The 26,935-nt window shown below is 51.9% G+C and overlaps 7 protein-coding genes and 1 non-coding gene across 8 annotated transcripts; 3 read left to right on the forward strand and 5 right to left on the reverse strand.

Moving 5' to 3' along the window:
* Positions 1 to 119: 119 nt before the first annotated feature.
* Positions 120 to 4,087, reverse strand: MYCTH_2124479 (uncharacterized protein; the record flags this gene model as incomplete). Its single annotated transcript, XM_003660734.1, has 3 exons — positions 120 to 189; positions 265 to 386; positions 2,156 to 4,087. The coding sequence occupies 3 exons, from the start codon at positions 4,085 to 4,087 to the stop codon at positions 120 to 122; spliced, it is 2,124 nt and encodes a 707-aa protein (XP_003660782.1).
* Positions 4,088 to 5,108: 1,021 nt separating this feature from the next.
* MYCTH_2108166 (uncharacterized protein) lies at positions 5,109 to 7,163 on the forward strand (the record flags this gene model as incomplete). The annotated part of the gene is made up of 4 exons (XM_003660735.1): positions 5,109 to 5,198; positions 5,269 to 5,296; positions 5,613 to 6,296; positions 6,340 to 7,163. 4 exons carry the CDS (start codon positions 5,109 to 5,111, stop codon positions 7,161 to 7,163), a joined length of 1,626 nt encoding a protein of 541 aa, XP_003660783.1.
* A 597-nt stretch (positions 7,164 to 7,760) lies between these two features.
* On the reverse strand, positions 7,761 to 7,832 carry MYCTH_t27. The gene has a single exon. It is a non-coding gene; the product is annotated as a tRNA-Cys (tRNA).
* A 5,031-nt stretch (positions 7,833 to 12,863) lies between these two features.
* MYCTH_2299494 (uncharacterized protein) lies at positions 12,864 to 15,512 on the reverse strand. The gene has a single exon (XM_003660736.1). The coding sequence runs from the start codon at positions 15,422 to 15,424 to the stop codon at positions 13,082 to 13,084; it is 2,343 nt and encodes a 780-aa protein (XP_003660784.1). The 5' UTR covers positions 15,425 to 15,512; the 3' UTR covers positions 12,864 to 13,081.
* Positions 15,513 to 19,076: 3,564 nt separating this feature from the next.
* On the forward strand, positions 19,077 to 20,142 carry MYCTH_2124482 (uncharacterized protein; the record flags this gene model as incomplete). The annotated part of the gene is made up of 3 exons (XM_003660737.1): positions 19,077 to 19,165; positions 19,837 to 19,945; positions 20,002 to 20,142. The coding sequence occupies 3 exons, from the start codon at positions 19,077 to 19,079 to the stop codon at positions 20,140 to 20,142; spliced, it is 339 nt and encodes a 112-aa protein (XP_003660785.1).
* A 379-nt stretch (positions 20,143 to 20,521) lies between these two features.
* On the reverse strand, positions 20,522 to 21,873 carry MYCTH_2299495 (uncharacterized protein). The gene is made up of 2 exons (XM_003660738.1): positions 21,363 to 21,873; positions 20,522 to 21,277 (listed from the first exon to the last, which is right to left on the reverse strand). Exons 1-2 carry the CDS (start codon positions 21,655 to 21,657, stop codon positions 20,733 to 20,735), a joined length of 840 nt encoding a protein of 279 aa, XP_003660786.1. The 5' UTR covers positions 21,658 to 21,873; the 3' UTR covers positions 20,522 to 20,732.
* Positions 21,874 to 22,844: 971 nt separating this feature from the next.
* Positions 22,845 to 23,039, reverse strand: MYCTH_36908 (uncharacterized protein; the record flags this gene model as incomplete). The annotated part of the gene is made up of 1 exon (XM_003660739.1): positions 22,845 to 23,039. A coding segment is annotated over one exon (195 nt), but the record flags the coding sequence as incomplete, so codon positions are not given.
* A 464-nt stretch (positions 23,040 to 23,503) lies between these two features.
* Positions 23,504 to 26,335, forward strand: MYCTH_2299497 (uncharacterized protein). Its single transcript, XM_003660740.1, has one exon. It carries the CDS (start codon positions 23,552 to 23,554, stop codon positions 25,970 to 25,972), a length of 2,421 nt encoding a protein of 806 aa, XP_003660788.1. The 5' UTR covers positions 23,504 to 23,551; the 3' UTR covers positions 25,973 to 26,335.
* Positions 26,336 to 26,935: the final 600 nt, after the last annotated feature.

Raw genomic sequence — 26,935 nt, forward strand, 5'->3', positions numbered from 1 at the left:
CGTACGCCAAAAATAGATACAATACATACCTGACCAAGCCGTCTGCTGCTTGAGCCTGCTGTCTCTTGTCTCTTTTCATTCTGCGCGGTGAGCCGAAAGAGAACATAGCCTCCCCCCAGTCAGCAGAGGCAGTGGCTGTGGGAATGTGCAGGGATGCGAAGTCCAGCCGCGGCGATCATGCATGCCGCCCTGCAACGTTGAGCCAACAGCTCCCCGCGAGCTGCACTTGCGAGTGGCCGCCAACGATGAGGCATCGCAGCCGACGCTTGGCTCCACTTTTTCTTGCGATGCTGGTGGGTCGCAAAATCTGCGTATTCGTGATAGAGATGCATTTTTGGCGCGAGGATCCCGTTCGCGTTCCCGGACCGGGGCCGCCTCCGTAACGACTGCAAACGGCGTCGAGGATACGAATCAACCGCGCGTTCGACCCTCGAGGCTTAGTGCTGGCTCGCTTATACCGTCGGAGCCTCCTGTTGAATTGACAGGCGGTTCAGGAAGATGGATCTGAGGCGCCTGACCGCAGCGTAGGCATGGCTGCCTAGCGCGAACGCCATAATTATAGCCTAATGTGAGGGGTAACTAAGGAGGGGCAACGAGCTATTTTATAGGGTAGGGGCGATGCCTACGACGGAGGAAAAAGGAGGTTATGATCATCATTAATCAATCCTATTGCCCTGCTCCTAAACACACTCTGCTGCCTCCACGAGCTGTAGAACCGCCTCCGTAAGAGGCTTTAATCCTGTAACTGTGGAATCGTGGCTGATCCGACCAGCGCTTCAAAGCGAATTTTCCGACCTGCCCCGGTCGAACCCCGCGTTGAAGACTACCCAAAGCTGCTCAACAGAGCGGCTGGCCCTCCTGCACAGGGCACGCGCGCAGGAACCGCGTCCTCAACCATCTCTGTGGGGGGAACGCAATCGACACTTACTAGGAGCGCTCGAGCGGCATCTAAGCCGCATGGGCGCAGCACGAGAGCGGATGCCTTATAATATGTAAAATAGCGTGGAGGGACCGCTTGCCCTAACTGGGCGGGGCGATTGCCCTTGCGGTGTAAGAGATTATATATATATATATATAATCTCTCTTAAGAAATATATACTCTACCAGATTCCTGTCAAGGAATCTGAGCAAGTTCTTCATGAAACTGGCTTCTTAGCTTTATCATGATGTAAACGGATAGCCGGAATTCATGTGGCCCTACCAAGTTTGTGGATACGGATCGCTCTCGTTCGAGATACGCTTGACACCCCAATATTCGGTCGATTTGCTACAGCTTCTTTCTTGAGCCTGTCAACCACTAAAGGGTTTTCTTCTTTTACTTTCTTTTACTCAATGCAATTCCTAGTAACAGACTTCTCTTGTTGTAGGTACTCGATGAAGGAAAATGTAAGACTGGGCAATGATGGATCGTGGACTTACTGTTTCGCTATAGGCTCGATAGACCACGCATGGCACTTGACTTGCTCTACCTTCTCGACCTTCGCAAGGGGGTTCTCCGTAGTTTATAGTCTAGCTTTGGGCAGTCTTTGGCTCATCCTTTGTCAAGCTGAGCCTCGAGGATAGAGTTCGGGGTTCTATATTGGCAGTAAAGTGTCGGCAACGAGTTGAGGTATCTGGAACCATAGCAACCGATGCCCCTTTAATCTGCTTGGCGATGTCCTTTAGCTTAGGTCTGGAAAGAGAAAGGTAGATGCCTACTCAACTGTTGCAGCACTTGATATAATAATACCTTAGCTGGGGAGTGTGGGAATAGCTTCTTCAAGCCAACGGCAGAGAAGGTAGCAGCTCAATATGTAGAAATGTTCTAGACCTATACTCACCTAGTTGTCCGGACGGATCTCTACGGAGCTGGACAAGAGTCGGATAGCGGAAGCTTTCGGAGGGCGTCTGTTTCAGGGGTGCTTGCCCCTAAGGCTTCGCAACCGTGGGGCCGATTAATCAGCGAAATCAAGGAGACTGGGAAACCTGCCGAATGAAGATCTCAAACTGTGCCTGTTTTACTGAATCATATTTGTGATTCTAATTGTTTGTTTGACTCTAATATATTCGTCTGATTATCTGAGCTCGAAAAAAACGCTGCTTGAGAGTAGTACTACTAGGCTCCGATGATGGTCCAAGCCAGGTGCTGATCACACTATATTAACCAGTGCTTTACCATCCAAGGCCTCTCCTCTAGGTCTTTCCCTCTGGCAGAAAGCCGCTCATATCGGTCTCCCAAGATGAAACGCTCGGCCCGTTCGTTTAGTGCGTCTTCCTTCGACTTCGTCCACTCCTGACCAGCTTGAAAACCCAGAACCTCCCGCCTCGCATATGCCCAGTTGGTCCATTTCCAAGGCCATGCAAAGTCGGCATAAAACCGCGCGAAACCGTCCTCGCCCCCAAGACAGGCCAACGATTTCAGGATACGGTTGTATCCAGCAAGCACTTGCTTTCCCTGTGCTCGAGAAAGCTTGTCGCGACGGTCGGGTCCGTTGGGCACATGCGATAACGAACCCGCCATGGTCAACCGTAGTGTGAGACTAGAAGCTCTTATTTTGTGCTTGACCCAGTCGACGGTTGCAATCCAGTCCTGTAGAGCGGGATGCCCGTCGTCGGGCCAACACATATGATTGTATGGCTGGAAGATCAGTTCGAGAAAGCGGAGGTAGCCTAAGCAGTCGGCGGGGACCACCTCCCTCAAGAATTGGCTCGCTGCAAAACGCTTGGCCGGGTAGGCACGGGGTTGTACTTCGCGCCAGTTGCCCGACTCTATCGACTCCCAGTCTAGGCGGTTGTTACCCTCGAGCCACCGGACAGGCTCATAAGCCTTGAAAGCAACGCAGGGGTTGAATGCTCTACTGTCGCTGACAACGAACCGATTACGAGAAAAGAAGACAAACTTGGCGTCTTCCGAAAGAGCACGGCAGACGAGGAACAAGGGCGTAGGCGGGGCCCAGCATCTGCAGGCGGATGAGAAGGCGGCGTGTCGAAGGCGGCAGAAACAACCGATGGAGCCACGCCATAATTCGTTGTCCGGCAACCATATCCGTTCCTGGTAATAGCATCCCCGAAACTGGCATCCATGGTGCCAGTGAAGGTCAGAGGGGCATGGGAAGTCGCCCGGTGGGTAGCAGCCTTCGGCGGGGTATCGATACCCGCGATCTCGCCTACTCCACATGACTTCCCTCCAAGGGGTGATAAGGTCGGTATACTCGAGGATATGAAGACGTAGCTCACGGGGGAGGCTGAGGATGCGAGGGCCCGACGGACTTGATGGGGGTTCCGGCGTACGGCAGGCTTGCAGCGCCGCGTTCCTTGCGATCCGGGTGAGTTCAGCATTCGGACTTTTGCAAAGCCGAACGTGACAGTCCTTTAGCTCCGGAAGCGAAGAGAGTGGCGCGACAACTTTAGTCACGGTATCCATGACGTCGGCCTCTTGTGGATCAAGGTCGCATACCAAGGCGAGCCGAAGGCCACCAGGCTTGATCCTCGAAGATAGGTAATCTGCTGTCCGTAGCCATTCGTCTAGCATCGGCCCGGCCGTAGAGCAGGAGCTCCGAAGTGGCTTATCGTGATGGGCTGTATGATGTCTCTGGCAGCGGTCCGGTTCATGCAGACCATTGAACCTTAGGTCGTCGCAGCACTCGCCGCCCGCCTCGTCTTCGCTGCGGTGATGACAAGAAGCTTGGTTCAACACGATCTTGAGACTGACCAATGACGCAAGCGACGAGGCGGTGAGGTTTCGCACCGGCTGAAGCGACGGTTCGACGTCGTGCCCGGGTCCGCGCACGTGTCTGTAGTGGATGACGAATCGGTTGGACGAGTACAGCAAGGCGGACGCTTCGCTGTAGATGAGGCGGCAGGAGAGCAATAGCCCGTGAAAGTCAACCTGCATCATGGACCGGCTGACTGAACCGTCCAGGTCAAACAGCATCGGTAAACCATCCCAACGTGCTACGCCAAGGTGCAGGTAAATGCGGCGTCGAACAGAACGGGGGAGGCGCAGAAGGAAACAGGAACTTGAAGAATGAGACGCGCCATGCAACGGCGGCGCCATTTGGGCACCTGTGCCCGACGCAGTCGAAACCGGGTCGAGCAGGATGGTCATATTGAGAACGGCGTGGATGGAATTTTGGCGATGTGGGATGTGGGATGTGGGATGTAGGATGTAGCAGCGTCGCTGAGACGCGAGAAGTTGTGGCCACGAACAAGCTGGAAGGAACGGTTGCAGCACCGAAGACTGCAGCAGTTGGTTGGTTCGCGTGGTTGGCTTGGGCAGGGTTAGGGTTATCACGCAAACTTGCTAAAAGGGCAGAGTGTGTGTGTGGTTGGACTTTGGAAGTTACCGTACGGTCCTCTTCAGGTTTGCACGGATACTAAGTACATTAACTGCCCTTTTTTTCGGGAGTGCGTACATCTCCCTTTTATCTCGGCCTCGTGGGAGTTTGCAAGAGCACACCATATTAATCAACATGAAGCTAGTATCTGTTGACTCGGACTGTCTGATTGTTCTATGATCAACACCGGTTGGCATTAAGAGAGCGCGCATCTCGGGCTATATATCATGTCGCACAGAAGTCCTTGCATGTCAACAGTCAATCCCTTACGTAGATCATTGAGAGTCAATCATCCAAACGAGGAGAACTGTGCCTCAAGGTATAGGTGCATGTTGGTCAGGTCAACATGTTCCCAACCACGTACATACAGGCCACCAGACCTGACTTCAGATGAATAGTCGGTACTCAGCTTAGTTTCAGACGAGACAGGACTAGCCCAGGCCATGAACCCGCAACCAAGCCGTGTAGGTAAAGTAGGCAACCCTTCACGGCCTGATCTGCGCCCTGCGCCCCAACGTTACATTGCTACACTGGTACATCAAGCCAACAGGCGGACAGTAAGTGCAGGTGGTATTAGACGAGACCGGCTGGCCAACTGTAAAGACCGCAAGGCCGCAACCAACCCGGGGCGATTTACTTAGTGGCCCACGACCGGGCTCCTTCGGCACACGCTAGGCCGGAGGCTGTTCCAAACCAACTGAGCATGATTTTAAGTCGAGTTTCACCCTACCGGCATTACAAGTGCCAGAAGTGAGCGGGAAAGGGATGTCACTCCAGAGGCCTTGGGCCACCATGGTTGTCGCTGGGCTCGAGCAAGCCGCAATAGCCAAGTCGCGAGCCGCCATGGCCCCCGTCAAGCTGAATGAACTTCAGGCTCGCCCGGTTTCAAGCCAGGACTGTCCTCGTTCTGAAGCAATCTAGGGCCAACAGACAATAGGCTTAGCTGGAACAGGGAGCTGCAGCCGAAGACGAGCCTCTTCGTAAGACTATGTCAATGCTAGGATGAAGGGATTCATAAGTCGGGCCACTCCGCTCAACAGTCTTCTGATTGCCAGCATCAGACGTCTGATACACTAGTAAACTAGGGCACTCTTAACTTGCTCCTTCTGGTATTCTCGCAGGACGAGAGACTAGACTGATTACAGATTCAGCACATCGCGTCCGACACTACAACAACTCCTCCTTCACTCCTTCATCCTCTCGAGTCTCGAAAGCACTCGCTGGACGAGTATCGTAACTTACCGCCTACAGCATCGCCTGTTTTAATATACCTACTCTGTTGAACTCACTCGCTAGGCAAGTACGTTCCTTCGACCCGACGCTTCCCCCCTTTTCAACCGAACGTCGTCGCCCTCAAGCCAGCTCTTCGAGATATGCAGCAAGAAGCCTACTCAGATTCCTGGATGTACAAATACCCGGACGACGATCCGGAAGGCGCAGCATGGCACAGGACAAGGAAATATCCCAACTTTCAAGAATTTATACCGTGGACAACGCTCATGGACGAAGCTGAACACGCTTACCACTGGGTTAGTAACCAGCCTGGGGCTTGGACCAAAGGAGGACCTACCAAAAACGGGGCATGTCTCGTGTCGGCGCTCTTTGTCCCCCGGCCTGACGGGGGCTGCATCTTCTTTTCGACGATCGGCAGAGGAAAGAGAGCCAACGAGATAATGGTACTCAAGAACCCGAGAGAGTGGGCACCTACATGGCTCGCTGCTAACGACGGCCGGCCAAACGCGATCCACTGTGAAGACGGGTCTTGCTACGACTTTGAGAAATACAACAGCGGCCTCCCAGCTTCGTACGATATCGCCAGTCATATGTCGGGGCTCAGCATAGGCGCCGGCAAGCCGTCTGCCGGCGCGCCGAAGCAAACCGGGCTCTCCAAGGGTCAGCCGTCCACCAACAATGTCTTCACGGCCTTCCAAGATATTGGCCAGGGGGAGGTAGATAGCCACGGCAACCCGGTGTACTACGGTATTGTTTTTGACAGAAAGGGAAAGCGTACTACGCAAACGAGTTTCTGTCAACATCTACGGTATGACGATCGACCAGCGTCAGTACTTCTGCTTCAATTCGGAGGGAAATCCATTTAATAAACCCCCAGAGGTTTCTGAGAAGGATCCAAACCCCGCGAGAGCGAGCAAGCTGTACAAGTTGGCGAAAGCGTTATATTCGGGCAAAATGGCCGCCGCCTCGACTCTCCACGACCACCATGTTGTCCCTCAAACCCATCACGACCTGCCCACCCAGAACTATGGCCACGCCCTCTATGGTCACGATGGCGGTGCTTATCCCCACCATGACAACAGCACCACTAACAGGCCCTCCACTGCTAGCAGCGGCAGCAGCGGCGGCAGCGGCGGCGAGTACACCACGCGCCCCGAAAGCCAAACCGGCACCACCGGCATCAGTGCCAGCTACGCATCCGTCCCGCGTACCGCCGCCTACGGCCAGCACTCGGGAGCTCACTACGACGCCGCGCCGAGCTCCCGCCCCTCCAGCCGGGACGGCGCCTATCAGGACCAGCCTCAGGCTAGTACTATGCCCAAAGGCGGCCCGGCTGGCGGCGGCGGCCCAAGCCAAACCCCGGCGGCGAGCAACCCAGCCGCGGCCCAAAAGGCCCCCTCGCCGCCGCGCAAGGTGAAGCTCGACGTTCCAAAGTCAAAGTCCAAGAAGTCCTTCACCGTACACGGCATCGATAAAGGCAAGCCCTATATCAAGGGCGTGGACGGTGACAAGGACGATCAGCACTACGAGGTATCCTACTCGGATAAGTACAACCGGTTTTATATCTCGACAGGGCAGAGTAGGAAGGATAGGGTCTACCTCACCGCAGTCTGAGGTACTTTACCAGGTAGGTCAGCGGCGCTCTTGGTTAGACCATACCACACAGCGTATACTGATTGGTTTTGTACGATAAGTTGCGTAGCAAGGACTAGCATTGACGTTTTCCTTTACCGTTGAGACTAAGTGCCTACTCGGGCGCACGGGTATGTTAATACTCCAGCTGTGACACCTAACATAGGTACCTATGCTTGATGTGTCTTAGCACCATACCACCGGTCTGAGTCTGTGCGCCGCGGCGCAGGTCCCAGGTCCGCAACTTGATCGCCTTGTCGACGCCACAAAACGTTGGCTGGGAATCCTTCGTTGGCGTGGCACAGTGTGATTGTGCTTGGAATGTGGAAGCGGGGGACGGCACGGTCCGGAGCCCGACAACAGAAATGGCAGGAACGGAAAACAAAGAAGGAATTCCTCCGCAACGTACCGAGTATGGCTGCAAGGCTGGAAAAGCAAGCTGACTACGGAATAGGCATGTGCAATCAGTTCCTGCTGGGAATGCAATCATGATTCCAGCCCGTGGTTGCCGGAGTCGAAACCATATTGGATGGAAGACAACAAAAACTAAGTGACCTAAGGTAGCTTAGGAAAAAGATGAGGACGAAACGCGATTTGAACGCGTGACCTACCGGACTGCAGCCGGTTGCTCTACCCCTGAGCTATCCGTCCTTGGTAGGGCTGAACGCAAATGGCGTCATCTGCAGGTGGGTCTATTGGCAGGCCATTTACCAAATGGCCAGCGCCCTCCACAGCGCGCGGTAAGATCATGTTAGTGACTGCTACGGATCACATATCGGCAGCTCAATAATTACCTACACATTTACAACGAAATGGAACATTAAATTTGCGAAGCTAAACGAATGTTTCAGAGACAAAAAAATGACTATATCGACTATATAACCTCCTAGTAGGCTTATTTGGTAGCAAAAGGCAGCTACGAGACAGATATAATTAATTACTTGTGGTCAGTACTGTTAAGTCCTCTTTTGACGTGTGTATAATTATACTCCGTAGACAGTACACGGGGTTTCTAAGAAATTGCTCCCTCAGCAAGGATTGTACCGCCAGTATTAGTAGGTTGTTACTTAAGCGTAACTAACACTCTGCCCTGAGAACCTACCTACCTCAGGTGAGTACCTACCTAGGCTCAGAGATTCGACGGAAGGCCCGCGCCGGGCGACAACTGATTCCGTAATTAATAGAGCCAAAGAAGGGGCCGACCAACAAAGTAGACCCAAAATATCTAGACAGACGGCTGACAGACCAAGCTGCATTTGATTCGAGCCGGATTTGAACATCAGGCGCCTCCGGGCTGCGAATTGAGCCAGAACAGTACCACATGGAGGGAAGGTGACACTGACGTCTGTGTCTCCGATTAGCCGCGTTCGAGTTTGATCAGATCCGCGAACCATAATTACCACGACCGGCGGTAGAGGAGCATGAAGATGATCCAGCGCGCCATTGTCGAGATCATCCCCAACCACCAGCGCCTATCTATGTTTTTGGCCACCAGGGGACCAGCATTAGCATTGTCGAGCCAGGCTTTCAATGTAGACACTACTCGCATCGCAAACGCATTGCTGTGATGCTGTCTACAAACAAGACTAGCTACCGTGATTGCCAAAGCCGCGAGTTTATAATGTGAAATGCCTAGTAATCAATCAATAACGCTAGCTCGTAGTTGATAAACATAGAATTGGAGAATCTGCGTGCTGAATGAATTGATACCTAGGTAACAGGTTTGCACGAGGCGGGGCCCGGCTTTCCATGGTGATGGTAATTGATGTTTATGGAACACCCGAGGCTTGAAGCTGAGACCCTGCTTTATGGAATCTCATGCCTTCTCGCGTCGGTGCTCGCATAATAGCTGTCTGCAGAGTGAAGGAAGCGGGTCACTAAAGGCCCCTAAAGGCCCCATGCTAAAAAATGTGAGGCAAAACCAAAGAAGATTCTTCCCAGGGATTTCGTTCTTTTTTCTTTTGCCCTGTTTGAGTCAGAATGGCCCCCCCTCTCCCCCCTCTTGTCGTTTTGGCACGTATTGATCGTCTTTTGATTGCTAAAACATTGCCAAATGCCTATGGATGTTTTCCTTAAGCCTTGAGGATCATTGTCAAAACCGCTGTCAGTTACCGGGTAGGGTGATAAGCAAAATCCACTGCCTAAAATCCCGGTGCCAATGGCGGATTCGAGGATACGTTCGTAATTAGTATGTCAAATCTTAGATGCCCCTCATACGGGTTTTGTTTACGGAACCCTAGGTATCAATAATTATACATTAAGTGTAAACGTGCTGTTGTGGCCGCCGAATTTAGCAGCGCCGCCATTTTCGGGTGCCTCTATAGTACGGGGCGCCGAGTCACTGTCAGGTATGTACATACTTGGTAACTCTCCGCACAAGTTTCAAGCCCCTAATCAATAGCCGCTATAGTGCCGCTAACGACCCTTCCCGTTTCTCCATCTACTACCGTCCTAGCCAATTAGTCTCGAAAGCTAGTCTACCCTAGAAATTTAGGTATTTTTTGCTTAAATCCGGTATCTATTTCCTACACCTAGTACAGCAGGCCTCAGAATGATGACTCTCGCCCTTTCTGCTCTTCCGGACCATCGACTTGTGGTCGTCAGAATTGGCGGCCGTATATTCGACCATCACCGCCGTCGCCATGGCAGCTTATCGCCTGCCGTGGCCACTCACAGAAGACCGGCGTTATAACGAGGATTTTATCCGGCGCTTCACACGACAAGAAGAAGAGAGGCGGATCGCGAAGCGACCGAAGTCAGTGACGGCCGTGTAGCATATAGTGCTCCGTGAACAGTTAAGGAACGCCTGGTTCCTCCAGCCTGACTAATATGCCGTGGCCCAAGGTTTTATTTAGGACAGTATCCGGAACAGGGGCTGTATCGTAGCAATGAGCCGTGCGTCCGAGCCAAAAACTGTCTTCCGCGAGGCAATTTGGATTTGCACAAACCGCGTATTATGTTTGGCGAACGGGTCTGTCCTCCTGTGTCGAAAGTGAAAAGCTGATCCTTGAGATGGTCTTCACCACGCAGTCGATCCCGGAGTTGTGCCTTATTGGATAACTGACTGCCAAGATAGACACCCGACAAATTTGAATAGTGGTCCAGCTGGGAATTCTGATCGCGAAACATGTCGGGGCCTAAATGATGCCATCTGATATAGGGCCATACTTGGCCAACTGAGTTGTACAGAATGTCGTTCAGCAGAAATGCGCTCTTCCTGGTAAGCTTTCCTTGCGTCGTCAGGGGAAAATGATTGTCTCGAGCCGCATTAATGAATTACCGTTAACCATACGTAAGGCAGTGTTGCTGAAAACTATGAAGCTCTTGGATGTAAAGACCTCTCCGTCCGCCTAGTGATGGAAAGGATGTCGATATATTTCTCCTGGCGAATGCAGCACTTCGCGAGTAATAAGCGACATAATACAGTGGTAATGCCGTCTGGGAGGAGCGAGTTCCACTGTTCTTTTGGCCAGGAATCCTATTTCGCTCAGATTGGAGGGGACTATGTATTTAATTAGCTTCAAGCACTGATGGCAGGCCACGAAAAGATCGGAGTCGCATTCCAAAAGTAGCATCAATCTCCAGCGTTCTGGGATGCTCATGTCCTGATATAGCTCTCGAGGAATAAGTGCAAACATTGCCTTGCTAGTCAGACCAAGAGCGGCAGCCGATTCTTTGGGAAGCAGCCCGGACACCTGTTGTCCGAGTTCGGTAGGTAGGCATGTAAATAAATGGGAAATACTGCCTTTCCTGTCCTCTCCAGACTCGAGATAGCGAAAGTTCGCCATATCGGACCGTAGATTCGGATATCGCCGGGTTGTAGGATCCCATAGTGCTGAAGGTTCTCCTCTCTTTGCAAAAGTATTCTCGCTCTTGTATTCGTCCTCATTCCGGTGGCGATTCGCGGTGTCGTCGAGGCCAAGAATGATCGATGACCAGACCAGTCACATATCAAAGCCGATAGCGACGAAAATGTTATTAATCTGGGCATTTTCTTGGGATTCCTCGTATTTCTTTGTCACGACAGATTCCGAGTATCTTCGGCGCGGGCTAGAGCCAGATATAGTAATTAGTTCTCGAACACTTTATTGCGAAGGGTTAGCTATCGTCTCGTAGTAGCTTCCAAACTTCAGGTGTATTCACACTAACCGGACTTTGGAGACTTAAGCTCTCGGTAGAGGTGTTAAGGCCCAAAGTTCCTGAAATTCCCAACATATTTCTAGACATCATTCTCTCGTTCAAAATCCCCGTTCCAATGTCATTTGCTCACAGTGCTTCAATACCTCTGGGTGGCCCAGTCGAGGCAATCCACACGATCACAGTTGACACTTTGATAAGGGGAGTTAATGAATTGAGTAATCCCTAGAAAGTTTATATGGAGAAAGAGAGTTCAGGTTTACGCGGTGATCAAACATGTAGTCTGGTGAATGACCGAGATGTCTGGATCTTTATACGCGCCGCGACACTCAATCAACACATATACGTATTAAAGCTCCTAGAGCCTTTTTATATGCTATACTCTGTTCTATGTGGGAATTAGCTACATACTGTCACTGTCAAGTACCCGCGACTTTCGTTGGAAACACCCCCGATTTAGAATAGGAAAAAGGGCTCAACGCAGCTAGGATATGGTAAGGGGTTGACTTTCCATGATGTCTGTCAACTGAGAGATGGTCATTTTCCGACCAGTAATGGTGGAGCTGTATAATTAGCAGCTCTCTTGATTCTAAGTATATCCTCGCCAACGTACTAGTACTGATAATTAGCTGGTCAACTCTAACACACTCCCTGAAGGATCCTTCTAATTCGAGATAATCTCCTTGTTCCCGTCATCTTTGTCAGAATCTCTAGGGCTTTGATCTCACGAAGCATCCGGCAAGCTGTGTTCTAGTTCAGCCACGGGGATATGAATGGCAAATGGATGGTTTTTGAGGACTTACCTCCAGCAAAAGACACCATCGTTGTTGCCAAGTAAGTCCCACATCTCTCAGGCGCCCCGATTGCCAGTAACTAGACGGGCTGGCCTATTGTATGGCAGGTCCATCACTATAAGCCAAGCTGATACTTTATCATCTCCTAGCGTAGGAGGTCAGCACCCTATTGCGGAGTGTGGCGAACAGATCGAGTACCGTAAGATGGAAGATGGTCTCGAGAAGATCAAGGAAAGTATTTCTCAAATTGTTATGTTAGAGTCGCTTGGAATACCAGGGTTAGTACTAAATTGCTGACTTTTGCGACAAGCTCGTCCCAGAAGTGATATAGTGATACATCAAGGAGTAACATTCCATAGAAGGAGCAGCGGCGCGGCTTGTTCAAGGGAATGCTGACTATCCCAGAGCTGATCATCAGTATTGACGGCGAGGATTATATAGAGTATCGTGTCTTGACAAGATTGTACGAAGAGCGTTGTATTAAGGAAGTGTGAAGACTCATTGCGGATTACGAACCAAAGCTGGGATAAAGATTTTTTTTTTTTTTTCCGAATAAGTCGTGACGATGTGCCGCCATTTTGGGTAGCTTGACAATCTTAGGCGCTAGGTCATAGCAAGGTACAACCAGAGAAGAGGAAAGGGGAAAGACGGGGGAGCGCTTGGATTTCGCCGGCCAACAGCACGAAGTGTACAGTAGCAGCATCGCTCACCGGCTTTGAGAAAGGGGTAACCCAGACTTTAATATAGGGGACAATATTAGATGCAAATGGTGGTCCGGTACCGCCTGACACAATCCACTTCGCTCAACACAGCAAAAAGGAGTAGCTCAGGAACGACTTGGTTCGTGCAAGAGGATGCATCACAACGAGGGATTACACACTAATCATTCTCCGACTGCTAAAATACATGAAGAGGTAGTTTGGCTAGGAGGGACCTTTAGACTGTTGCTTCAGAACATGTCGGATCGAGCTAGCTCGCCGGCGGTCTTCGGCCACTCGGTTGATTATCACCGAAACGAATCGAAACGTTCTTGACGACATATTGCAGTTCCTTCTCCAGTTCCTTCTCGAACTCGCCATTTCCTTGTTTCTGGGCTATCGATCCGCGCTTCCTCTTTCGACGTTGGGTATTCGGGCTGATTGAGCCGAGAGGTTGGTGTAACGTTGCCCGCTCAAAATCCACCACCATGACTCTGTCGTTAGATGCATCATATAATAAGTTACGAGGCTCCGCGTCACAATGGAGGACATGTAGCCGATGAAGTTCGGTATATGCCTTCGTTGTCAAATGTATGGCCGATGACTTGGTGATCTTGTCGACGTATTTGGATAGCGGCTGACCGGCCCAGCTAAGAAGTAGGAAGTGCTCAAACTCATAGCCATCAAAATAGTACGGCAGAACCAGATCTATCAGGCCAACGCATACAGGAACGTGCTCTCCCTGTATATGGCTAACCCGGTCGTAGATGGTCTTCTCATGTCGTAGGCGCCAGAGGTTTTCCGTCTCTACGCCTTTAGCAACAAGCGTATAGCCGTAAGCTGACAGCCGAATCTTGAAGAGCAACCCGACAGCTCCAGATAGGCTTAGCGGAATGCAGTCAGGTTCCGGACCGCGGTCTTTAGCCAACTGATCGCGAAGGAGACGCAGGAAGTCGTCTTTGCTGATGTGTTTTGGCCCGTGTTTAGCGGCGTTAGGACAGGCGTGGTCTTTGAATTCTCCAGATATAACCCCACGGAGGCATTGATGTGTGCAGTATTGCGCATCTTGTATTCTTTGTCGTGTCTCCCCGCCCTGGCTGGCCTCTTTCCTGTCATGCTGGCCAGCCTCTGTCTTGTCATGCTGGCCGGCCTCTTTCTTGTCATCCCGGGCCCGGTTCGTGCCAGAACCTGTGCCAGATGTAGCAGCCTTCTTCTGGGAGCGAGTCTGCCGGTGTGCGCTCGGAGAAGGAGGGGCACCTTCTTCATCATCATCGTTGCGAGAAATCATCTCGGTGTTGCTCTGCCTGCAATACGAGCGGGTCCGAATCGGCGAACGTGTGAAGCCGCGCCAGCGCTGGGGTTTGTATGGGGAAGCGCGGACTTTCTCTTTGCGGACTGTTAGGGGGATTTTGCTCAGGATATCGTCGTACTCCATGGCCCAAGTATCAAGCTTTTTGGCGGCGTCATACCATGACAGGGAAGGTGGCGCCGTATGGAGTGCCTGGATGATAAAGGCGAAGACTTGTGCGACAGCCGTACGGTGAAGCCTGTTCTCGTCGTCGTCAAGAACATCTTGATTCGGCACGCACAAATAATGGTAGACCACAGTCGGGTCATCCGGTATATTCAAAAAGACAAAGGCCTGCCCTGTACAGACATAGCCGTACCGAATGCCCTTCCTGACCATGTAGGAGAAGAGTTGGGTGATGACGGCAGCAGTGAGCGTTTTTGCTGCGAATACGAAATCACTGCCGTCCTTGTTGATCACGTCCCGCTCCGGTTGAATTTCGGACACCAGGCCTGTAACTAACTCTTCCGTGCTCAGCTTGTGCGGTGCCTTGTATTCGATTGCTAACGCAGGGATATGTGCGCCATCCGATGTTCTGTATATGCAGAACTGGTCTGCCTGGCCGCGCTTACCCTTCGAAAGACGGGCGCGTTTGCGGGCCGGTGCGGACGACGTCCGTGCTGACTCCCCAGAGCGGGGAGTACTTTCCGAACGTTCAGAGACACTGTTTTCGATGGTGGCGAGATTCGTGTGACTCTCAAATATCACGGTCCCACGTAAACCCAGCCGATCGCGAAGCAGCGGGTCCTCGTATACCGCCTCAACCAACTTTTGTACTGCATTCTCAACGGTTCCACGCTCGTAGTGCCGAAGTCCGTATTCGCAACTGATAGGTTGGATCACGGACTGTACATAGTCCAGCTGATGTTGGGATGGAAATACCCGACGGGAAGCGAAGGAAGAGTCAAATAGTTTGTCCCAGATCTCCTCTTGTTTTGCTGGAAAGTCATCCCATCGAAGGATCCGTCGAGGATAAACTCGGCCGACAGGATCGGTAGTGTCGCCTTGGGTGGTCAAGGCAGGATCGGTAACCACCTTTATATTAAGGCTAAGTTTGTGACAAGCCTCAATATAATCCGGCAATTGCAGCGGCTGTGATGCTTTCGCGGCTTCTTCTGCCTCTTCGCGTCGGCGTTGCTCCTCTGATAAAAGACTCTCGGCCTTTTCGCGCCGGCGTTGCTCCTCTTCGCGTCGGCGTTGCTCCTCTTCGCGTCGACGCCGTTCCTCTTCAAGAGCCAGTCGCAATTTCGCAATCTCGTCGTTCATTGTGGATGGATGGATGCGGAAATCAACGATCTTCGTATGTCTGCTGTGGAGTTCGATGATGGAGGAAGAAGAGGCTGACCAGGGCCACCCTGTAGGAAGATGTGGGTGGGTAACCCTGGTGGGGCCGGGAACCTTGGTGAGGCCCGGTCCACCACAGATCCAGATAAGGAGGCTCTATGCGTTTTGGGTGCCTGTTAACGCATCCCTCCGATTGTCCAGAGATACGAGTTTCTGTGGGTCCTGGTATTATTTCGTTGATCTGCGCCCCTATATTGACGGTTCATTAGGCAGCAATTTGGGCTGAAGAACAATGTCTTGGATGCCGCTGCCTGGCCCACCTCAGCCACCTGAGCCAATCATACAGTAGGACAGATGGACCAATCAGAAGGTTCACCAGTTCATCCTGTGAGCACTATAGCCACTAAAGTCTAGGCACCGTGGCTGATTGTTAGTGAAGATACCTTCTGAAACTTTAGCGACTTCACATGGTTCGTACACGAAAGCGGTAAGCCATATCTTTTGGTAGCGACATCCGTACAGATAGTCATTAAAGACAACTCTGGGAACTGACACGATATGTGGTAAACTCTTTCACCAATGAATTTAGCCATTGCAGCTGCGGAAGGGCCCGTCCGACTCACTAGAGTGTTGTACGAGTTCGCACGCTGACCATATCAAGGAGGCTGATTCGGTAAGGATCGTCTTTGAGCGGATTACGCACGTACACTATCCCTACTCTACCAATTACCTCGACAATTGAAGCCACTGGTGCTACTGGGGTGAGGAGGGATGCAATTCTTCATGTGATGAACGAAGGACGGAGCGCATAAGGCGAGACAACCATGGCCACCTGCAGTGACATGTCGAGCGGTCAGGCTATACGGAGGACGTGTTTTACAACGAAACCGTCAATATGAGAAGGGCTCTACTTGAGGACCCGCAGGCAACCTAAAAAAAGGCATAACATAAAAGTGTCAGCCAAAGAACCATCCTCCTCGGCGCATGAGAAACAATCTGGTAGCTTTCTAACAAGCGGATGACGTCTTTAACCTGCTGTGTATAGCACGATAGTTTTTACAGCCTCCCGGGTTTCGTCTCCTCCACCAATAATCACCCGCTTCAAAAAGTTACCATGAGCGCCAGGGAGCTGATGGTCGAGGTAATTATGATAAATTCAACAGAAAAGCCGCATGATGATTCTCAATATCCTGCCCTTGATGAGACTGTTTTGGAACAAAACACTACCATGTGCGTACAGCGATGATGTCCAGATATTGGTACCAGGCAATCGAGGCACTTTTCAAACAAGCTCTTCATCCCAATACTGTAATTGGGCACTGGGTTTTCGCACTGGGACCCTTTTCCCGTAGCATCAAGACACTCGAGCACAAATGGTTGCTCTTCAATCTCATGCGTACATTCACGATGTTTGGCGCGTGGCATGATGACTTGGCACATATCGAATACAATCAGACCTATAGTAGAAGTGGCAGAGATTCTGTTAGTCTCTAATCCTTCTGGTTCAGATCGCAGTATTTCTGTGATGACTATTTATTTGATATCAGTCATTCTACTTCGTTTACTGCCTTGACTGCTTGTAACTTGGTGTGATTGTTCAGAGAGGGAAAAGTCATAGGTAGCACCCTTGTTGATTATATGCTCTGACAGGACTGGATCTGTCAAGTCTTTGCTATGAATTGTCGGTATGTGAAGTGGTATTGGTATAGCTAGCAACCTACAGCTACACAGCGGCTGTCTGCATGTAAACAATTTACCCATTAAGAGACGTGATTCTCTGGAATACGATCCTTCGACTGGCATCCAGCAGCGGGCTTAGCGCATGACTGGCGCCATGTCGAAAACTGCATGCGTGACGCGGAGGACGATCGGGAGGACACAGCGGAAACGGATTTAGTGCAAATTAATCTGCAAGCAGCCTGTGAGTCCTCATACCGGAGGTCTTGTAGTAGAGCCCTTCTTATATCGACAGGTCCGTTGCAGGTAAGAAGCAGACTATTAAGATGCACTGTTCGCGGAATAGCTACACGGTAGAGGCATGAACCTTTAATTAATAACCGGATAGAAACCTCGCTAAAGTACTCACGACGTTTAATTAGGTATTCGAATCTAGTTCGCTGCTTCCGCGTTAACACAGCAGGCGCTCCTCACAGCTTGGCCGTACAGCTTTGCGTGCTTTGCGCCGAAATCGCAGTTGTGGTTTCTTTCGGACTCGACGGGGACAGCTGTCCAAAACGTGTCAGAGCTCCCGTCTGGATATGGGGGAACACAATATTCTGCGTCAGTTCTTACACTGGTTTGCCAAAAGCTAACGTTAGTTAGCCCTGAGCGGCAGAGCTGCTCCAACTTATCTCGAAGAACCTTTTCCTTATCGCGTGGGAACAACAGCCTCACCACAAATTTTCTGTCAAACAATGAAGGAGTATAGGACCAGAAAAACAAAGTAGAAGATCGAAAAGTCACTAAATACCCAGCATATTCCTCCGAAACGGCTTCCTTTATAACGCCTCTTCAATCCATCCGTCCACCTCGCCTAGTGCCCTCTGTGGTTCGTTCTTTCTTTTGAGTAAAAAACCCTGAATTTCTGCCGGCGAAAACTTTCCAGGCGGGATCTTTGACGCAAACTGCGCCGCCATGCTTTCAAGTTGAGAGTGGTGCATGCCACTCTCCTGAAGTCGACTATTGTCTTCGCGAGGGGACCTGGACCGGCGCCGGAGGGGCCCTTCTCAAAACCGCGGTGGAGTTATTTAAATACTCGGCATTGTCAGAGGCGTCGGTTATGTTCTTGCTGGAAGAGATTGCGGAGAACTGGGTGGGTGACGCTCCTCGGGTGTGGCCGCTGCCTCACCATTCTTCAGCTCGTACTTGGAGCCGTCAGGAAACACGTCGGTCATTTCAAGCTCTGAGTCATCTTCTTCCCATGTGCTTTTTGATGCCGTCTCTGCCGAAAGGGAGCGCGACTTTAACATGTCCGGCTACGATGCTAGCCACTTCTTCAGGTACAAAATGATTTCGTCACTACTGCTGATTTCGATACTAGCCGTCAAGTGTTTGTAGAGGAGCCAATTGACGGTTGAGTAAAACTGATCCCAAAGCTTCTTGGCAGGCCAAACGACAGCGAAGGAAGTTCAGGATGTGTGTCGGTTTGATATCGATGTATTCGCGGACGACGTTGTGGAAGACCATTAACAGGCCGGTTAAGGGGTTAATTGTAAGCCAGAGATCAGCGAAAGAATCTCGAGGATATTTTCTTGGAGCCCATTCTCTGTAGATCCGCTGGAACTTTCCATTATAAACGGAGAGCTGTTAAGTAAAGAAGGAATCTAGTGGGTATGACTGATCATTGATGATATCTGTCTTACGACAGTCGATGTGGATTATGAAGGTGCCCTAGCGAAAAAAACTCCAAACCTGGGTACTTATATCCTCCAGAGCCAGAGCCTAGCATATGGAATGCTGAGCACAGTCCACCGTCGAAGTGACATTGACGGCACGCGCACCACCGTCCCTATCAGGTTGTTGCCTTCCTAGGGGAAATCATTTGCAGCTGCCAAGTCCAACTCTTCGCATCTGTCAGTTGAGCGTCGGTGTGAGCGTCCAGCCACATGTTTGCAGGAGAACATATGCGTCAAGGATGCCAGTTGCCCCTCTGCGCGCCTGGAGAGTGCGTCGCCGCCGGCGCTTCCGCGTGCGTTACCGCTACAAGTACCGGCTCAACATACTGTTCGTGGATCTATGGAAGTGTTATGACGAGACGGATAACTAAATCCGTATTCTAGAGCTAGATACGAGCATGATTCAGTATCTACGGGAGAAATTGTCGGCCGAAAAAAAAGGGGGAGTGCTTTGCTGCTCGCCACATGATAAATGCGTTCGAAAACGCGTTCCTTGTGCAATCAATACTTACATCTCCCTGGTCGCGTGACTTCACACACATTTTCGCAGACGAACGTTGTCACTTGGTGAGAGTGCCTAATTATCTGCTTCCCCCGATTATACACTAACTCATGTCCCCTGTCCGCTTCGAACGACTTGTAGTCGTATATTCTTAATCATGATTCCATCGTCCGCGCCTAAAATGCCACTCACTAGCTGAAACTCGACGCCTTTTGGCAGGTATCTTCCGACTCATGTCTTGTTGTCTTGTGAAATTGCTCGAGCCTTGGATGATTGGTTAGAAGCCAAAGAAAGGCGGTATGAAATGGACAGCTTACGTACCATGTAGCTCCTTTCGGCACCTCACTCCTGGTTTAGCTAGCTCCTATTTCTTTCCGGTTAGATGGCTCCCTCATAGAATATCGAGGGCATGCTTGGTCATCGCCAGCAAGTTGTCGATTCGTACTATAGCCATTATGGTAGGCCGAACAAGACACAGATACGTAGGGCACCGGCAGATACCGAGATATCAGCGAAGCCTTTGAGAAGAGGTACAACCAGTTTCTCAAAATGAACCCCGATATCCTCGAGTACTACGGTAGCCGGGGATTAGACAGGCTGTTCGAGGTCGGTGTTCTCTGCATGTAATCATGGCCCATCGTCACGAGGCTGATCTCGAATAGATTGACACCGGTGGAGAGACGGAGGTTTCCTATAACAATCTGCGATCGGCGCTCCGGAGACGGTCGGAATGGGCGAGGATGACTGGTTCTCCTGCCTCTCCACTTCCCTTTAGTGCTTCCTCCTCCTCATCGCCGTCGTGACTTCGACGTTAGATTGGGTAGTCGGCAGCCGTCCCCCCCTTCCCCAACCAACCTTTTTTAGTTTTCTTTTTCTTTCTTTCTTTCTTTCCTTCTTTCCTTCCTTTTTGTAAAAAGGTTCTCAGGTTTTTCTTCTTGCATTCCCAACGTCTTCCGTGCATACTCGGCCACTTCCCGGAGCCTGACTCGGGGCCTGCCCAAGAATCCCCGCGAAGCAATCCGTGCGCCCTTCCCCGTCCCCCTACCCCATGGCGGACCTTCTCGAGCCGGCTGTTGATGAAGTCGGCTCCCTCGCGGAATTTTGATGAGTTGGTAGTGCACGCAAGAGCAACTTAAGGCCAGAAAATCAACGTGAAGAAGCGCGGTAGTCAGTACATATTATTAATTAGTTCGGTCCCAGCCGCGAGGTTTACATTGTTTGTGACGTTCGGTGTCAAAGCAAAAACTAATACTCAACAGTGAGAGAGTAATTATTAAAGCCTGAGAAGGCCGGATTGATTACGACCAAAGAACAAGTTAACCTCCACAAAAGTGCCGAGATATGCTCCAAGGAAGTAATCACAACCTCAGCCGGACAACACTCGGCAACCCGTCTAGAAGCTGTACACCTGATCCGGGCGATAGCCCAGTTCCGCTAGCACACCCGTCCGCTTCTTCAGTGCCTTCTCCATCGCGGGTGGCCCACATACCAGAACCTTGACATCCCGATTCTTGTGCTCCCTCGCGCTCAGCCCCGCGCCCTCCAGGATCTGCTTCGTGATGAAACCCTTCTGATGCGGCGATCCGGCGGCAGGCGACGCCACCACGTAAACAGCTCTGAACCGCCCTGGGTGGTCCCGCTCGAACGCGGCAAACTTGTCCCGCAAGAAGATGTCCTCGTCCGTGTTGACGCCCCAGACCAGGGTGATGCGCGTCTGGTCGGCCGGGTTGTTGAGGATGCCGCGGGCGAGCTGGTACATGGGGGTGATGCCGGCGCCGCCGGCAATCAGGGCGACGTGCGGGTGCTTGTTGGGCTTCCAGGCCAGCTCCTTGATGGGTGCGAAGGTGAGCGTGTCGCCAGGTCGGAGCGAGTGCAGGTGCGTGCTCTGCTTGCCGCCGGGGTAGAGCTTCACCATCAGCTCGATGTAGCCGGGCTCGTCTGCAGATAGAAGAAACAAAAATTTGTTACCACGTTGTCCCATTTCCGTGCGGCAGACCGGTCAGGTCGGCAGGAGCATAAATACCGAGATCATTGACCGGGGTATATGGCCTCAGCACCGGCAGCCAGCGGCCGTTGGGAAAGGAGATGGTCAGCAGGGCGGAAGTGAGGGAGAGGCCGCTCGGCTTGCTCTTGTCTGGGAGGTCGAAGCGCAACTTCTTGGTGTTGTGGTTGATCAGCTCGGCGCTTTCGAGGCGGAGGGTGTGGAAGCCGAAGCTGCTGAAAACGGGCTTGTCCCGATTGGTGCTGCTGCTCCGCAGATACCATGCGTATGCGCCGACACCAACAACGGCAGCGGTGATGGCGATTTGGGTGCCCATTGTACTCGCACGATGTGTGGCGCGGAGAAATGGCCGAAGGGCAGTACTACGAGGCATCGCGAAGGCAAAACTCGAATATTAATTAATAGTTGGGTTATCCGGCCAGATAATTAATTATCGCTTCAGCGTCCAACTCCCCGGAAATTGCAAGTCACTGAGATGTCGGACAACTGAGCGTCTGTTTACATGGCAATCGGAGCTTGCCTTGGGGAAAGTCCAACTGCCGCCGGATTGATGAATTGTCTGTGTCGCGGGTAGGTACCTCCCTAGGAGCCAATCCTTCCTCTCGGTCCCGAACCCAGCCCGAAGGAAGTAATTTAGCGGCGTCATCTCGCCTGATCGGAAAGCTTAATCGTCCCACTGGCAACTGTGCCCACTATATTTGGTCTTCTTTGGCTACGATATCTGTCAAATCGTTCTGGGAACTCCCACTGAGGTCCCATCGGCAACAACCTCGGGATGACCGGAAGAGTGAAGTTCGCAAGACCTTATCTGCAGGCCTTAGCACCATATCAATCAATTCCAATCGCCACCATTCTTGGATGCGTCTTTAGCCGGCGAATGTGTAATGTCATCCCACGATGGGGTCCTCCTTCGTGATGGAGCAGAAAGCTTCGCGGTACTCGGAAACTTGCATGTCCGAAGCGGCACCTGCAACCTCAGGGTCCACATGATGTAAGCCTATCACCCACATGGTGGGGTAGAGCGAGGATCTCCAGTCAGTAACGGAACTCATCGGGTAATTACTCCGTACTTATTAAGGTGGTAGTTTGGCCAACAGTAAGAGGGTCCTATGTATCTCTGAACATGTATTAAAGCAAATCAAGAACATTAAAATCAACTGGCCGTTCCTTCGCTCTGCGGTACCATGACAGTTATTCATGCTTCCCCAGGTCAGACGCCAGATACGCCATGTTCTACAGGCTATTAAACCCATCATAGCAGGGTTGTGTCATTCCAGACAATCTTCTTCTTCTAAGGCCTCTCTTCCAGCCACCTTTAGTCGGCAACTTAACGTCCTTGAGGTCAACTTGCTTCAGCCGCCAAATTGTTGAGCGGCTCGGGCCTGAGCCACCAAGAAGGTCGGCGACGTCATCAGCAATCTGCTTATAGGTAAATTTTGCTGAGGTACTGTGCTTGGTCACAACCTGCTCAATGGCCCGCGCAACCGGTTCAGTCACCACTTTTGGTCTTCCGGCCTTTGGCGCGTTTGCGACATGCTCATCCTTGATGGGGCCGCCTGGTACATAACCCCGTTTCTGAGCCCTGAGCAAGAGGGCCCTCAATGCACTTTTTTTCATCCCGGTTATTGCCTCAATTTCAGACGCCTTGACGCCCAGGGAATGGAGGGTCAAGGCTTGGGTCCGTTGGGCAATGCTGGTGTAATTACTTGCGTTGCCCGGATCCAGGCGCTGCACGCGCTGCGGGACCGGGAATGGTGGACTCTGTGGGCATTATAGCTGCGAAGTTTCCTGTTAAGGGAGGCTTCAATCAACCTATGTGGCATGGAAGATGCTTACCAAACCGCTCTGCAATTACCACTGCTACCGTGTTTGGAAGGCCTGTGGGCGCTGATGGAAAGCGGGAGATCTACGTGCCATTAGTAGGCACAAGTAAACAGCAGTAAGGAATACTCTGTACCTCGTGTGGGTATGATTGAAACCGAAATCCACATGGGTACCTTTCCTGGACTTGTGTACGGATTACAGAGTACGAACGGATTAAGTTAGTGGGTCTCGCCTGCTCCCGAAGCTGCCCCATTTTGGCAGGCGGTCAGAATTGGATAGGAAGCCCCATTCACCTGCGCCAGTCTGGAGGGTTCTGTTCGGCGGTCAACTTTTTTTCTGCCGGACTCCCAACTCTCAGCACCGGTTCAGTCAAACCAGTAGCAACCATGGCGGACGATGGCATGCTTCTCAATTTTGAGATTGGCGACGCGCCATTGAAGAACCAGGTAAAGTTCAAGGGCGGCCGCTGGCGCGACCGGCTCAAGGCGCAGAGGAATGCCAAACAATGGCAAGGGAACGGCCCCTCGTCGACCCCGCCAAGACGCAACCCGATCACTGCCGACCACGAGGCGAGCAGACCGGCGAAGCGACCGAGGACTGAGGATGGAGACTCCCACAGACACGCCAAGGTCCCCAGAACAGCCGATGCTGGCCCGAAGGCGCCCAGCCACGCGATAAAGACGGGACACGTCTCATCGAGTCTCTTCACATCGAACCCGTCAGCCGTCACCGATTTCGACCGAGCCCCGGCCGAGGAGGTCGAGCCGCCGAAACCGTCCAACGCGCCGCTGTCCGAGGAGGCCGAGAACTTTCGCTCACTAGGCGTCTCGAGGCGCATCGCTCAACACTTGGCCAACAAGCTCGAGATGAAGGCTCCGACGGCCATCCAGAAGAACGCAGTACCGCAGCTCATCAATGGAGACAGTGATGCTTTTGTTCAAGCCGAAACCGGTTCGGGAAAAACATTAGCCTACCTCCTCCCAATCGTCCATCGGATCATGGCGCTGAGCTTGAACGAAGACGGCACTCCGAAAGAGACGAAGGTGCACCGGAACTCAGGGCTCTTCGCCATCATCCTGGCCCCCACTCGAGAATTGTGCAAGCAGATCTCCGTAGTCCTGGAGAAGGTGCTGCGGTGTGCCCCTTGGCTGGTGTGCACCACTGTTATTGGTGGTGAGAGCAAAAAGTCGGAAAAGGCAAGGATACGGAAGGGCGTCAACATCTTGATAGCTACACCCGGTCGCCTGGCAGACCACCTCGACAACACAAAGGTGCTTAACGTTGGCACGGTCCGGTGGCTGGTGCTGGATGAAGGGGACCGAATGATGGAGATGGGCTTCGAGGATGACATCAGGACCATTGTCAGCAAGATTCGAGCGGGTAAGCTGCTCAAGGAGAACCCCGAGGGGGTCGTGTTAGACGGCATCCTTCCGTCCAGGAGGGTCACCATCCTCTGTTCGGCAACCATGAAAATGAACGTCCAGAGACTGGGCGAGATCAGTCTGGAGGATGCCGTGCACATCATGGCCTCAAAATCCGAGATGACCAGAGATGCCGAAGCCGGTACCGAGGCGGTATTCGCTGCCCCCTCGCAGCTCAAGCAGTCATGCATCATCGTGCCAGCCAAACTGCGTCTCGTGACGTTGATTTCCCTGCTGAAGTCGACCTTCGCAAGGAAAGGGTCCGTCATGAAGGCCATCATCTTCATCTCGTGCGCCGACTCGGTCGATTTCCACTTCGACCTACTCAAGGACACGAAAGCGCTTGAGCCTCCGACCCCCCATTCCTCGCCCAGCAAAGCGGACCGTAATCCGAATACGGACGCGACCGTAGCCCCGGCCGCGTACATCACATCGCCGGCAAACAAGAAGGTGATGCTTCACAAACTCCACGGCTCGCTAGCACAGCCGGTACGCTCGGCAACGCTCAACGCCTTCTCCAGGTGCAAGGACCCGGCGGTCCTGATCACCACGGATATATCGTCACGCGGTCTCGACGTCCCATCCGTCGACCTGGTCATCGAATACGACCCCGCCTTCGCCGTGCCGGACCACGTCCATCGGATAGGCCGTACCGCCCGTGCCGGCCGTCCCGGCAAGGCTGTCCTGTTTCTCCTACCGGGGTGCGAAGAAGGCTACACCTCCATCCTCCCCGCGGCGACCCCCATCGTCCCCCAACTCTACGAGTCCATTCTGCAAAAGGGCCTCATCACAGCCGTCAACCTCCCTTCAACCTACACCACGACGGAGACAGGGAAGCAAACGTGGACCTCGAGGGCCGAAGCCCTCCAGCTGCATCTCGAGCAGCGGCTACTCGCCAAACCGGACGACGCAACCGACGAAGACGAGGACGGCAAGGCCAAGGCCAAGGCCAAGGCCAAGCAGCGGTCCAAACCGAGGGACAACCCGCTCCTCGAGTCGGCCCGGCAGGCGTTCCGGTCGCACATCCGGGCGTACGCCACGCACGTGCGCGAGGAGCGCGTCTACTTTGACATCACGCAGCTGCACCTGGGCCACATGGCCAAGGCGTTCGCGCTGCGCGAGACGCCCGGCGGCATCGGAGGGGGCGTGGCCCGGCGGGCGCAAAAGGCGGCATCTGGCGGCGACAAGAAGGCCAAGGTCTCGAGCAGCGGAAAGGTTACTATCAAGAAGAGTGATGGCGGTGGTGGTGGTGGTGGTGACGACTACGACGACGACGACGACGACGACGGAGACCGCATCGGGGCGGTGGATGAGGATGCGGCCAGGAGAATGAGGGAGAAGATGAAGATGGTGATGAATGCTTCGAGCGAGTTCAACATTGGGTGAGCGGAGGGCGGGGAAGGTTCTTAGGCTGGGTAGTAGTGTTGTTCGTTAGGTATATTATACCCCCTGGGAGAGATGGTTCATACGGAAAGGAAAGGCATGTCTTGGAAATCGTCGGTATTGAGCAGAAGCCTCTTGGCTGTACTGCTTTTGATTTTGTGAGATGTGTGAGAACTGCGGGGAATCTGCTGTCCGATTCGTTTCCCTCTTTTCTGAATGAAGGTGCCTTCTTTTGTGTATGTGGGCCTCGATGGTACTTACATACGTCTCGGTTAATTAACAAAACGTATGGATGTCTAACTGCGCTTGTAGCCATTTAAAGACGTGTGGAAAAGGGTCGTAAAGGGGAATAAAAGGAAAGTGTGGGAAAAGTGTATACAAATTAAGCAGGGTATCGCCTCCCACCATCAGATTTCTTGAGACTTGTCACCTCTATAACAACACAGAATCTCAGACAATAAGGGCTCAGTCTGTTATATCTTTTTCGGCAAAGTGATTAAGAGTAAATCACTCTCTATTACGACTCAAGGACAATAATGATCTGATCTCGATTGTTGCCAAACGCAGTTACAAGCTCGAATAAGCATTCAGGAGGCGTTAAAAGTAGTGGCAAGGAAGGAACAGAAAGAGTGCCTTATTAAACTATCTATAAAGGAGAGAAAGAGCGATATAAATAGATAAAGGAAAGATGATCTGTATGTCTATAAGCTTGTAAGGGTAGCTTATATTGCTTGTAGCTAGAGCTTTAGAAGCTCCCTAGCTTCTGATATACCTCCTAGTTAAATATGGTAGTTGCTTTAACTACTTGTAGTGATGTTATTTCTAGTGTTATATCCTATGTTATACTTTCTTTAACTGATTATTCTAGGTACCTACCTTTTTAATTTGGTAGTTTTAAAAGAATTAAGGGTATTTAAGTAATTCTTTTAAAATAGTAATTTAAATATTATTATTATTATAATAATA

Source organism: Thermothelomyces thermophilus, chromosome 1 (assembly GCF_000226095.1).
Source record: "Thermothelomyces thermophilus ATCC 42464 chromosome 1, complete sequence".
Classification (NCBI taxonomy): Eukaryota; Fungi; Ascomycota; class Sordariomycetes; order Sordariales; family Chaetomiaceae; genus Thermothelomyces; species Thermothelomyces thermophilus.